The 14,745-nt window shown below is 41.2% G+C and overlaps 1 protein-coding gene across 1 annotated transcript; it reads right to left on the minus strand.

Annotated features, from left to right (window-relative positions):
* Positions 1–9,868: 9,868 nt before the first annotated feature.
* Positions 9,869–11,377, minus strand: LOC109392867 (pre-mRNA-splicing regulator WTAP-like). The gene has a single exon (XM_019661544.1). It carries the CDS (start codon positions 11,362–11,364, stop codon positions 10,909–10,911), a length of 456 nt encoding a protein of 151 aa, XP_019517089.1. The 5' UTR covers positions 11,365–11,377; the 3' UTR covers positions 9,869–10,908.
* Positions 11,378–14,745: the final 3,368 nt, after the last annotated feature.

Below are 14,745 nucleotides of genomic sequence, written 5' to 3' on the forward strand. Positions count from 1 at the left end.
GACCTCTTCTTCTCTCATTCTGCACTTACTCTCCCTGGGCAGTCTCATCTGCCAGTACTTTCTGTGCTGTGTCCCCTGCCACTCCTTTCTCTGTAACACATAACACAATAAGCAACAACCAACCTGTATATTTGGTAGTCTCCAAATACTGGATGGCCATAGACTCTCAAACCCAGCAGTCCAAACTGAGCTGGTTAACGTCTCTGCCTCTTCCACGCTGCTTCACTTCTCCCAGGCATCGTCTCAGCAGATAACACCCTTCCCAGGGCCTTGACCAAGTAGAAACCAGGGCACCCGCTTGACTTCCCCCTCCCTCACCTCTGACAACTTATCAAACCCTCCTGAAAGCCCATCACTTAGAACTCATCAATGGTGTGGAGACAAAGGTAAGCCCCGTAGCAGGAAAGGCCTCCCCAACCCCCAGCCTCATCTTCTGCTGCTCTCCCCTCACTTGCCAACAGAGCCCGGTGAGCTTCTTTAAGCTCTGCAGTCTGACCGTGTCCTCTTTGTTTCCGGGTTTTTGTGTATGTTCTTGGTTCTGCTCAGCAGGCCTCTCTAACTCCTCTTTCTCTAAGCTGATTTTCCTAATAACTTTTATTCCTCTGTAGTCTTAGTCTAGATTAGTAGTTCTCAACTGGGGGTTATGTCCCCCCCACACACACACTCAGAGGACCTGGAGACATTTTGGGTTGTCATAGTTGAGTGGGGATACTACTGACATCTAGTGAGCAGAGGCCAGGGATGTTGCTGAACACCCTACAGTGCCCCTCCCCACCACATTCAAGACCAAAAGAATCGTCTGTCCCCAGCTGTCAGCAAGTGATAAGATTGAGAAACCCAGGTCTAGATTTCCCATTCTCCGAGAAGCCTTTCCTGACCATCCCAGAATGGGTTAGGAGCCCCTCCTCTGTGCTCAGCTGCCCCTCTCCTGAGACCATTCACAGCCCTTCCCCTGTTGCACTGATACGTTCTACTTGCTTGTCTGTGTCCTCTTGAGAATGTGACCTTCCAGAAGTCAGGTACTGTGTCTTGTTTCTCTTTCAGTGCCCAGCTTCTAGCACAGTTCCTGGTAATGGTGAGCGTGCAGCACGTATTTCCTGGGTTAAAAATGAATACACAAAAGCAATTCTAAAAGTGAGGGTCTCGCACACCACATTTTTCTTTTTCCCAGAAAGCGTGTTGCTTGCATGTGGTACAGGCCTGTCTTCAGAAATTCAGCCATGGCAAAGGATGCCAGCTTGAGTGATGAAAGCTCAGAATTTAAAAAAAAAATGAATCTAATCTATGCCCCCGCTGCCCCTCCAGGGAAAATCATTCTTTCAGAATTTTCTTGTATATATGGGCCCCAGCACATTGCCAACCTGCCTGAGGAAATGAGTATTTGAATAGTTATTTTGTTCCCTAGTGGCTTCTCTTGCCAATAATACCCCAGTCACAGAAATATCCATGCTTAAGGTGTGATGTGTACTGCAGGATTATTATTATTATTATTATTATTATTATTATTATTATCATCATCATTATTTTATTATATTTCCATGACCTTTTTTTTTTACATTAAATAATAGTTGAAGTAGTTTGTGTCATGTGCTTCTTTTATAGGTGAAAATGCCACTTAATGCAAGTTAAGGCAATGTGAGCCAATATATTTCATTGCCCAGCACCATAATCTATTAAGCCTGAGATATTTTCAGGGAATTGCCTTAAATCCTTTGGTGGTTTAAAGGAGCTTCAGAGGGATTAGTGGCTTAGAGGTAATTGTTATTGCTAATATTTTATTTGAAATGTCCTGTTCAGCAAAGGTAATGTGACATTTTTCTCACTGGAAACGCTGTCTTTCTAGGGAAAGGGAAGAGTCAGAAGGTCAGTACCAGGAAGGGGAGGGAAGGGAGGCCATGTGACAAAGGATGAAGGCCAAGCTGAGGTGACCAACAGGAGTTAGCTGAGCTGGAGCTGACATCCTTGTGGTTCTTGGTGAGCTGGAGTTTTAATTTTATGTGAAATGTGAGATTAATCTAGACAGTCAATCAGCTCTAGAGGGAAACCCAAGCTTTATTTCTTATTGTTTTTTATAAGTAAGGAGAAGGAAATACGCGGAGGTGCTTCTTTGCTGGCTCACCCTCTTCTGCCGAGACAGTAAATGTTGGAGCTCCTCAGGGTGTCTCTGTCTCTAGGCCAATGGATCTCAAATGTAGATGCTTGAGAAATCACTTGGGATGCTTGTTAAAAAATAAAGATTCCTTGGGCTGTACTCCTACCAACTCTGATTCTGTTGTTCAGAGATGGCTCCCCAAATCTGTGCTTTAGCCAGAGAGATCCAGGGGATTCTGATATAGCTATTCCTTATGCCTAGAGAAACAGTGGATCAACCAGTCTCTTTCTTGCCCATGATGTCATGTTTCTCAAATTTCTATCTGTGACTCAAATGCATCCTATGACTTCTAGACCCATATATCAAAATGACAATCAAAAATCTCCACTTGAATTCCCCAAAGATACTTTAAACTCAGCCTGTCTAAACCCAAATGTTGTCCTCTTCTAGTATTTCCTGCCTCAGTAAGTGGCACCAGTGCCCATCCAGTTCTGCAACATGAAAATATAGATGTCACCTCTCTTCCTCTTCCTACATCCACTCCATCCATCATGGCCATCATGCTGGCCCCAGCATCACTTATCATTCCTCATCTGGACCACAGCAATAGCTCACTAACCAGTCTCTTTGTATTCAGTCTTCTATCTGCTCTCCTCAATGAGTCAGAGGGACCTTTGCAAGAAGCAATGTTTTAATGTTGTACCACTCCCTGTGAAAACACTTCGATGATTTCCCATGGCCTCTTGGATCAGGACCAAAGTTCTTTCTTTGGCTTGCAAAGCCCTACTTGGTGGTGACCACCTGACCACCACTGCAGCCTTGTCTCACACCACCTTCTCTCTAGCTCCATGTTCTAGCCACACTGCCCTTTCTTCTGCTCATCATAAGTGTACACTAGCCCCCTATGGGGTATGGGGTGTTCCTTTGCCCTGAGCCAGCTTTTTCCTCTAGTCCACTCTCCTTCCCTTTGCTTAGTGACCACCTACATCTCCGTTAAATGACCTCTCAAATTTTCCCTCTGTTATCTTCTCCTACCTTAGTTTCCTTTATGATACACCCTCAAACAACTATATACTGTTTGTAATGATACATTTAGTTTTGTGAGTATTTAATTAATGCCTGCCTTTGCCTAGACTGTAAGGTCCACAAAGGTGACAGTTAGGTCTTTTTTTGCTCCATCTTATAGCCTTGGTATCTCTCACAGTGCTAGATACATGGATGTGCTCAATAAATGTTTGTTGAGTGAATGTTTGTTGAATGACTGAATGTTTCTTGTGTCAGACATATTAGTGAAAGAACACTTTCATTTGAACTTCTTTAGACAGAGAAGTCAGAGTAGGCCTAGCCAAGAGACATTTGGGATGTAAGGTGAAGTGACGTGGTGGTCAGGTCATCAGCCAGATAATGAAGGCAGGTAGGACAATATAATTATGATATGTAAACACAATCATTAAATGTACACAAACTTTGTACCCAGGCATATAATTTTCAGCTCCAGTCAATTTACCAGTGATAGAGGGATAGGACATTTTAAAAATGATAATGATTCTGATTAAGAAATCTTTAGATTTCACTCAGCATTAAAAGTATTTAGAATAATAAATGGCCTTGGGTTTATTGTGTAAAGTGATGTTGGGTATCATCTTGCTGGGCCAGTTACCTCAAAACAATATTAATCTAATTTACATAAGGGCATCAAGTGGCTTGCTGCCTCACTCAGAATCCTTTATCACAGTTTTCACATTGACTCTGAAGTCTCAAAGGTACTGGAATCTTCTGGGTGTATCATAGCTGCACGCATCTGTTAAATAGATCAGCATTTTGTCAATTACATTCGGTGTGTCACTGGGGATTATCATTACTAGGCACAACTCTTTCTTAATGGTGTTTTCCTTAAAGAAGGCCGCAGAGCTTTTCGTTTTTTTTGTGTGTTTTTTTAAAGATTTTATTGGGGAATTGGGGGAGTGGAACAGTGTTGGGGAATCGGGGAAGAATAAAAAAGTTTCTGTCCTTTTGTTCTTCCGTCTAGTTGTGGAGGACATCGTTTCACTGGCCTATGTTGGTATTCTCATTGCGCTCTTCCCGGGAGAGGCAGTCACTTGCCAGCCATTGGATGGCAGCTCACGGTGGCTCACAGCAGCTCACAAAAGCTCACACCCGCTGCTGGCCAGCCCCACTGCAGCCCGTTGCCAGCGACTCACAGCAGCCCAACTCCAGGTCGAGCTGTTGTTCACCATCTTAGCTGTAGAGGGTGCAGCGTCACTGGCCCACACATGGGATCCAAACCAGGGCCCTGCTGCTCAGAGCTGGCGTCCCAAGCCAACCCCTAACCAATGCGCCACTCAGCTGGCCCCCAATCTGATTTTTGATCTTTTGTTAATAAATTGCTTTTCTTTCTTAAAAGCTTTTATCTATTCTCTTACTCTCAGTGTTCTGAAATTATTGCAAGGATGTGCTGTATTGTGGGTCTTGTGCTATAGCTATAATAGTGTCACATGTTATTTATTTTACAAACATGATCTATATCCTATACCATCCTTTTCACGTGTTAGTTTTTAGTGACCTCTTTTCCTTTGAGCCTTTACTGTGATGGTCTTTTTGTATTTGTCTCCTTCGTCTATCTGTAGAGTTTGTGATTTCTATTAGAAAAGCTCTCTGGGGCTGGCTGAATGATGCAATAGTTAGGAGTTGGCTTGGGATGCCATCTCTGAGCAGCAGGGCCCTGGTTCGGATCCCACATGAGGGTCAGTGATGCTGTACCCTCTACAGCTAAGATGGTGAACAACAACTCAACCTGGAGCTGGGCTGCTGTGAGTTGCTGGTGACGGTGTAGGCTGCAATGGGGCTAGCTGGCAGCAGGTGTGAGCTTTTGTGAGCTGCCGTGAGCTGCTGTGAGTGGCCATCCAATGGCCAGCGAGCAACTGCCTCACCCAGGAAGAGTGCTATGAGAATACCAACATGGGCCAGTGAAGCAACGTTCTCCACAACTAGACTGAAGAATAAAAGGACAGCAACATGTCTGTTCTCCTTCCCTGATTCCCCAATGCTGTTCCCCTCCCCCAATTCCCCAATTTAAAAAAATCTTAAAAAAAAATCAGATTGGCATCAGAATCCTCAATTGTTACATCAGAAACTAGCAGAAAATGGAGAGATACCTCCGAAGTTCAGAGGGAAAATGATTTCAACCCTGAAATTATATATCCAGATGAACCATTGATCAAAAATGAAGGTAGGATCAAGACATTTTTGGATGGCAAGACCTCAATTTTCCTCTTATATATCAATTTTCTAGGAAATCACTCAAGATGGTATAACACTAAAATGAGGTAGTAAACCAATATAGAAGATATGGGACCCAGGAAACAAGACCAACATGAGACCAAGGTAAAGGAAACTTCCAGAGTTGCCATGGAGGGAAATTCCAGAGGAAAACTAGACACCAGTTGTAGTGGACAGTTGAGAGGTGGAGCAGATCAGAATATGCAGGGAGAAATGTTTCCAAGAAGATGAAATTGAGAGACTGTGTGCTATGCTTGAATGTTTTGTGAGAGATTGACTCCTGGGGAGAGTTTGGAGTTGATTCAGTGGTAAGTACATAAAAAACTGAGTGTGCACACGCACACACACACACACACACACACACACACACACAGAGTTATTAATTCCCTTGGGGTTAGACAGCTATGCAAGAAAAGAAATCAAGGCCCAGAAGTTTTGCAGTTATAATAATGTCAATGTTAAAACTGTTCCAACCAAAATTATGGGGTAGCTCTACAGCTCTGTTGGGAGTGTTGGGAGATGGAAAAGGCTCATGGGTGAGAAGGGAGGAGGGAGGCAGTTAGAGAGTGTGAAGTGAATAAATAATGTCTAAAATGGGAAGATCAAGAAGAAATATTGTAAATATGTTTTTTGGTAATGGGGGTGTAAATACTGGAAGAGCAATCATGATGATTGTCTTACAGAACCATGCATGCCTTTTAACTCTCTCTCTTTCTCCCCGCCCCCGTGTGTGTGTGTGTGTGTGTGTGTGTGTGTGTGTGTGTGTTTCTTTCATGAAACATAAAAACAAGTTAAAAGTACATGGAAAGCATTTTGGAAAGCAAATGGATAAGAAAGTGAAAGCATTTGTTTAATGAAGAAGTGATGCTCGTTCCAAGGGGGTCAAGGCTGGGTAAGTGTGTACACGGCTGGATAGCTCTTCCTCTGTGAAGTACCTGGTTAGACAACTCTCCACAGGCTCCTTTCTAAGTCATCTTTGTGACTCGGGGGCGGTGGGTGGGGGGAGTTAATAATTCTACAATCTTAATCATGGCAGAGGTGCTTCATCACCAGGGAATGATGCCTAGAGCTTTAATGATAGGAAAGTAATGGATATGCTCATTGCTCAGGACCGCTTTCTCCCATCTGCCAAGAAGTCACACATGTTAAATTCTTTGCAGATTTTTAAAAAAGTAATAATAAGCCTCTGTGTTGTGCTGCAGAGTTACCTTTGGCTAAAATCATCCTCTTGGTCATTTATCACTGTGCTTCCCAAGCCCTGGACTCAGGTGGGAAGCAGATTGAGTCATTTGTAAACCCCATTAATTACAGATACACAAGACATATCTTCTCTTATCCTCCTTTCTCCAAAAGGCAAACTGTGATTTGTTCTCTTTTCTACGACCTGCACAAAGTAATCTTCCCAAGTAATATTAACATTTAGAATACACAGTCCCTCCAACGATCCCTGGACCCATTGCTTGCTCATCCCAAGCACCAGATATTAACAACATTTTAAAAACATGCATTCCTGGCTTCCCGAAGTCCCTCTAGAGACTCAAGGAGAACACATTGAAAGTACAGAAAACTTTGTTCTTGAGGAGACTTTGTAAGAGCAATTTTTTTTCCAGAGATTGAAGGATTCTTGAGTTATTTTTGCCATATAGATTTGTGGGTGTATTGAACTACAGTCATTTTCATTTAGTGCTTGGTCCTATATGCTTTATTGGACCACATTGTTATAGCAGGCATTCCCCAAATATGCATGTACAGGATAGAAAAATAAACCAACTGTAGTGACTAAGGTGATCCCACAAACTGGCTGATAGAAGAGGATACTCCCAGCCTCTTAGTCTACCTTTCCCTTTAGCCTCGTTCCATCCTACTCATTCCATGGGTGCCAGGCCTTTGCATGTCATTGTAAAGAAACAAAAGCAATGAGTAGAGCTGACCTAGGTAACATGGTCAAGTGTGGCCCCTGGCCCTTTGACTTCCACTGTCTGTATGGTTTAAGGTTCTTTCGAGGTCACTATGACTCTACAGTGGGTGATGCCATTAAACCTGGTCTAGGGCAAGTAGCAGAATTCAGAGGGCTAGTATCAGGAGACGGGCCTCCCAGACTTGAAGTGCAACCTCTGGTTTTGGCTGCAGAGCCATAGAAGTGACTGGAAGCAAAAATACAGAGGTCTACTAGTTTTTAAGAGAGCCATATTGCCAAAGAAATCCCAAACCTGGCTAGCAACAGCTGGTGACTGCTTTTAGGTCTTCTGCAGGCCCCAGAAATAGAACCAATAAGAAATAAGCTGCTAACATGGTACTGCTTTTGAAATGAATATTCTCCCTTATGCCTATTTTTGTTGTGGTCATAGCAGATGAGGGTCAAGGGAGCTCCGATTGAATGACAGATTCAGGAGTCTCAAGTTTAGGTGACTTCAGCAATCTCTTCACTGGCCAAGCAGGGAGTCCTTGCAGGGTTCAATATGTGCTGTGAGCTAGTGACCAATGGTATTGTTTCCTAGTATCTTCCCCCCTCCCCAAAATGGGAGTTCTTGTTATTCTCCTTCTGCACCACTTTACACATTGCACATTGTGTGTGTTGAGGATGGACAGTTCATCATTCAGCCCAAGGTCCCTGAACCCTTTGGAGTCACAGCTGGACTGATGGAATAGATGGCACATCATTTAGAGATGTGTGACCTGGAAGCTTAAGGTACTGGCTGGACAAGCGTGTAGATTGTCTTATTTTGGGAAGCAAGTGATAGTATTTAAGCATCATGAACACTTTCAAAAGTGTTTGGATGGAAAGGACAGTCTTTGTGCATGTTGCACAGCCCAAGATGTACCATAGTAGACATTGTGGGAGTTCCCCAACAATTATCCTATCCTTTCCCCATTATGAATAGTCTTGTGACTTGGTTGACAAGTACTCTGCCCCCACCTTCATAGAAGCATCTTGATTAGACAGAATCAATAAAGACAATCCCATCTTTCTTGTTACAATGATTGTTTCAGAGATAGCTTCAGGCAGTTCTAAGCACAATAATTTTTTTACTTTTTTTTTCTTTTTTGATGGTGTGGGTCCAACACTGTGTCCTGGGATATAAATAGAAAACCTATAGTTTCAGTTGCATCAGGAAAAAATTCATTACCGCGAGAAATGGGTAAATTCAGCCACCTCTTTTGCCCATGCTCAGAATTCAAATTCTCCAATACAGCATCTGCTTGATCACAGTGACTTTTATCACCAGCCCAGCCTCTGGCTGCCTGGGCCATAGAGAGGCAGACTCTGGCCTCTTTAGATCCTGAGTGGGAGATGGACACCTGGATTTAGCAACCCACCCACGTCCCACACAATACCAAAGAAGCAACTCTACCAAAGGGAATCCAGGTGCTGTTAGGAAGGGGGAATGGATACATGAAAACCAATAAATGACACACATATACACAACTACACCCCTTTCCTCCCAGTGCCAGACACCCATATAACTGACAATTAATAAATACTTAAAAATTGTTAATTGATAATGGCTTAAAAGAGTTAACCCTAAAAGTTTGCAACAAACATTTATTAAACTTGAATAATTCACTTAATCTTCCCAATAGCCCAATGGAGGAGAAATTACAGTCCCAATTTAAGGAGCGAAAACTGAGTCTTATACAGATAAAAATAATTTCTCCAGGTAACTCAAGTAACAAATGGAAAAGCTGGAATTCAATCTCATTTCTGTTTGACTCCAAACTGACACCAGTGCTGCAATAATGGGGAAGTTCTAGATGCAAGTGGGTTGAATGTGACTGACCTGATGTTTTTAGGGGGAAAATCACCAAATTCATTAGCACACAGTAATTGTGAGGACTTTTTGAGGAGTTTTAAAAAATTGAGTCTAAACTTGAAAGAACTGGTCCACTTGCCAAAGATCATGTGCCACATAATAAATAGAGAAAAAATTAACCAGTTAATTCAAGACTAAAGAACAGATAGATTTCCAGGGCATTTTCTATGAGGAAAATCAGGAGTGTGTAGGCAGGGAACGCTCAAGTGTGTTGCATGACGTGAACAAAGAGGTGACCAAACTTTCAATATTCTTCAGGTTCATGCTGTTAACCAGTGACAGTTGATGGGTCCAGGAAAACAGACGCCAAGTGTAGACACTCATGTTGTTTAGTGTGGCCATAGGATCAGGTCAGGGAGAACTATTTTTAAATTTTTTTTATTATTATTTTTATTATTATTAGTTTCAGGTGAACAGAACCATGCAATAGTTATCCTTTACACCCTTCACAAAGTAACAACCCCCTCCCCCCATCCACTGCCCTCCCACCCCCGATGTCATACTTATCTATTACAATTCCATTGACTCCATTCCCACTCTCTACTCCACATCCCGTAACTATATGTATATATAATTATAATTGACATACAATATTATTCAACATCAGCTTCAGAAATACAGTGTGGTGGTCAGGCCTCTACACTGTCTATGAAGTGAGGGAGACCTATTTTTTTTTTTAATTTCAAGGCACATTTAATTTAATATCAAGAGTGCGATACAAAAGGCCCAAATACAATGAAGGAACACATTCCCCCATTAACACCAATGACAATTCTCTTTCAACATGTGCCTGTTGAATGGAATGCGGATTTAATAAATTTCACTACTAAAAATAATAACGCAGTGAGTCTCATCACAGCCAATATCCATATACAATCTAGTTGTGAAATGAATGTTTATAATGCTTCAAACAGTTTAAAACCTCAAGTTTGATACCACACCTTCATGTTGTACAGTCCTCAATAAGATTATCTACAGTATTTGCAACCATTCAGAGAACAAACCATTGATTAAAACCACATTGATTTAAAGCTCCATCAAGTAATACAGAGCCCCAAACTAAATGGTTAAATATATGAACTACTTATACTGACATCTATTAGTTGATTCTCTAATAGCTATTAAAGTTGTTTCTTGGGAAATAAATCCTTTAAAGGCAAAATTCACCTCATTTGAGTTTTGACCCAGAAGTTCAACAACAATCACAAGTCCACAGTCTTATTGGCAAAACTGATATATACAGTGTCTCTAAGTCACTATGCTCAAGGTTAAGAGCGATGCATTCCATTTTTACATTTTAATGGAATTTTACATGTTCAATTCGTGATTTTATATCTCTAGGTTTTCATTCCTCCAAACTGTCTGAAGACACAGTGTGCCACAGACTTAAGACTTCTGTTTCTCCCTCTATTTTCTTCAAACAGAAACATTTCTCAAGTGTCTACATGTTCTAGAAGGGAAATTTTTGGGGGTTGCCCATTCCTTCGAAATATCTGAACGCATCAAGGCCCCTGAGCCAAGGGAAGGGGAAGAGAAAAAAGCTGAAACACAAGGTTCATCTGTTAAGTTTTACATTAACCATTACAAGCTGGATAGTATAAGAATGTGGCTTTTTTTGGCTCAAAAAGTCTGAGTCTTGGTGTGGAAACGAGTACTTGGCTGTCCCACCACAGCTTTCTCGTAGTGGGACTGTCAGGGAAGTCTTGACTGGGGAGTATGATTTGTTTACCTATCAGGCGTAAACTTCCAGGCACTCAGTTCATTTTGGGCTTGTTCCAGTTTGTCTTTAGTCTGTTCCAGTTCACCTTTCATTTTTAGGAAAAACAAGTTGATGGCTGGGTCTACCATTGTTGATCTCAGTTGTGCCACACTAGGCTGCTGGACTTGCTTGAGGTACTGGATTTGAGTAGTACACTCTTGCATGTCTTGCTCCTTGGTTGCTAGTCGCATTACAAGGATGTTTTCCCTGCGTGCAGGCTTTTGCTGTTGTTGCTTTAGTTTTTCTTCTGACTCCCTTAAGCCAGTTACATCATTAGAGTTAAGATCTGTGTACTTGCCCTCCAAAGCTTGCCCATATGCTTCATACTGTTTCCACCTTAGAATTAATTCATCTCGTGCCATAACTTTGAAGTCTGTTTCACTCAGTCGAACCTTTTTGGGAAGAGGTTCCTCGTTGGTCATCTTGAATCCGACCAGCGGCCTCCCAACGGGGATGCAACCACCGGGCCGCAACTGGATCCCAACGCGGGGAGGAAAGGAGAAAGGACAGCGCCTGATCCGAGTCCTCGAAGCGCTGAGAAAGGGGCTGCGCCTCGGAGGCACGCCCCGCGGCCCCCCGGAGCGCAGCAGGCTCGGCGGGGGAGGGAGAAATTCAGAACGCTGGGAGGGGATGGGCCGCAAGGAGACCTATTTTTTAAAGGGCTCCAAGAAACAAAAGCTTTTAGAATTCCATGCATATGTTTATTGATGAGCCGTACTAATGGACAAATTGAATTTGAAACTAAAAGGAAAAAATAGAGTACAGTGTATTTATTTCTGAAGTATGGTCTTATCAATTTAAACTATAGGTGTGTTGGTTAAATTGGTGGTACCTTGGGGTGCCAGTTATTTCCCATTGCAGGAATGCCCTGAGCCTGAGAAGTGACAGATTTTTTAAAAAGTTGCATAATTTAGGGACAGAAATGAACTTGCAGTTTTGGAGCCAATTCACAGGTCATGTTGCTCATACTTTGAGTCTCTACAGCTATTCTTGGAGCATCAACATGGGGAAACAGGAATCGCCAACCATCTGTCCCAGCAGTGTGGCTATTTCCCAAGGAACTGATGAGCAGAATGAGCACTGGGTCCACCAGGAAACGTGATACATCCCTTAGAACTGGGGCAAATATGAACCTTGGAGGAAACTCAAGATTTCTAATGATGTGGTCAAACTCAGGACAATATTTCGGTCTATGTGGGTCTGTGAAAATACATTCTCTTAAAGAAACCAATGACATTAAAGCCGAGATGCAAACTTAGAGTCAGGATTGAGGTATACTCTGTAGAGATGAAGGCTCCTGTTCTTGGAAACGGTCTGATTTAGCATCTTAAATTACGATATTTTTATTAACTTGATAAAAAGTTCTCAAAGACTATTTTTTTAAGCTAAAGTAAATAAGTTGATTTTGCAACATTTTTATAATGCTGTTGAAGTTTGGATTTTTAGGTACTTTACAGGGTTTATACATAATCATTTTAGCAATTAAAAACCATGCAACTACACACGCATATTCATTTCTGATTATATGGGTCACTACTTGAAACTGCCCTTTTGTTACATCATTCTTATTTAGCTGTCCTTAAGAATAAATCTGCTAGGGCCAGCTGAGTGGCTCAGTTGGTTAGGAGCTTGCACGAGAGTGTGAGCTCTGAGCAACAGCAGTTCGATACCCCGCCCAAGCGGAGCTGCCTCTGAGCTGCCAACAAGTGGCAGGATGGCTCAGCTTAAAAAAAAAAAGAATAAATCTGCTAACAGCAAGTACCTGCAGAAGTTTTCTTAAGTAGATATTTTTGAAACCAGAAATACTTTTAAGACTCCAAACCATGAATTTTTGCAGTGGGTTTTCAGGCTTTGGGTTATTGGAAAGCATATAATGTGGGGGCAATATCACCACAGGGGCAGTGACCCATGATGGCGGTAGGCTTGTCAGTGAAGTTACTCTATTTAACATTCCTAATAATCTCACTTTGTCTCTTTGTGATACTGAGGTAAGGAAACTGAGGCATAGGGGAGTTCCATCTATTATGCACTTTCATAGCATCCTCAGCTTCTCTTCCTAACACTTACTGTAGTTATAACTAAATAGCTATGTGTATAATTAAGACTTCAGTGTCTGTCTCCCATTAGAGTATGAATTCTATGAGTGCAGGGCCTGTGTCTGTGTTGTACATGCTATATCCCCATTGAGCCTAGTTCCTGAAACTTAAAATGTGGTATTTGGTTACTGGTAAAGTAAATGAATGAACAGAGGGAGGAAGTGACTCACTCAAGGACACACAGAATTGACAGCTGAAGGGAAGTTGATGGGTGGTTGTGAAAGAAACTAAGAGTAAAAGTCCCAAGTTAAATGTAGCCTTTCTCTCTAAATGGAAATAGGATCATTTGAAAAAAGCTGTTTTCAAGCATCATTTTATTTTGTAAAACAGACAATAGTTTAACTTAGAATGTTAAAGGTAAGTTGAGAAATAGAATTCAATGAATTAATAAAATGGTTCCATTCTAACTGCCTGGCCTGCTTGGAATGAATATTGAAGTATGGATGAGAAAAGTTATTCTTAAAAATATCATATTATTCAAACAAAAACTTGTACACCAATATTCATAGCAGTATTATTTATAATAGCCCCCAAGTGGAAACAACCTAAATTTACATCAACTGAAAATGGATAAACAAAATGTGGTACATCCATAATTGTGGAATATTATTTAGCCATAAAAAGAAATGCATTACTAATACCTGCTACATCATAGGTGAACTCTGAAGACATTATGCTAAGTGAAAAAAGCCAGACACAAAAGGCCACATATTATTTGATTCCATTCATGTGAAAGAAATGTCCAGAATAGGCCAATCCATGGAGACATAAAGCAGACTATTATTTGCCTGGGGCTGGGAGAGGGAGGAGAATGAAGAAATGGCTTAATTAGGCATGGAGTTTCTTTTGGGGCCAATGAAAATGTTCTAGAATTAGATAGTGGTGATGGTTGCCCAATATTATAAATGTACTAAAAGCCACTGAGTTGTATACTTTAAAATGGTTGAAATGAAGAATTTTATGTTAGATGAATTTTACCTCAATTAAAAAAATTAAATGGTAAAAAAGAAGCCATGTTAACATATATATTTGCTCTACAATGCTATTTGGAAGAGGAGGAATGGAAATGCAAACTGTTTCTAAAACATAGACTTAAAGACTTTTGGGTGGGGGCTGGGAACTAATTTTTAATATATTAGCTACATAGATTTAATTGAAAAATGGCTGTTTAATCTAGGCCCTATCTTTGTTCATTTATCATCATGATGACAAATAGCATATCTATTAAATAAACAGCAGTACCTAACCCAGCTTCTTTGGGATAAGACTGCAACTCAGCCACTTAACGTGTTACCTTTGGCAAGTTAGCTAGACTCTGTATCTCAGTGTTCTCATCTGAAAAATGAGTGTAATGACAGTGCCTACCTTTCTATCTCTAATGAGATGGGATGTATCAGTGTTTCTCAATCCTCAAATGCATATGAGGGGCACCTTTTTTTTTTTTTAGGACAAGTTTCCAGGTGATTCTAATTACATCCAGGCTGGAGAACCACTAGTATATAAAAGGCATATAGCAACATGCCTGGCACATGATAAGCAGTAAATAAATGGTAGTTTAATAATGTTGTTAAGGACCTATATATCAATTATAACATATTATTTTTTAAGATTGAAGTATATCTGCTATAGCATGAAAAAAGGATGTGGGAGGTTGGGGAAAAAGTATATAGGAGAAGAAAGCATTTTTTTCCACAGTAATTTATATTT

The sequence above is a fragment of the Hipposideros armiger genome, unplaced genomic scaffold, assembly GCF_001890085.2.
Source record: "Hipposideros armiger isolate ML-2016 unplaced genomic scaffold, ASM189008v1 scaffold_352, whole genome shotgun sequence".
In the NCBI taxonomy this organism is placed as follows: Eukaryota; Metazoa; Chordata; class Mammalia; order Chiroptera; family Hipposideridae; genus Hipposideros; species Hipposideros armiger.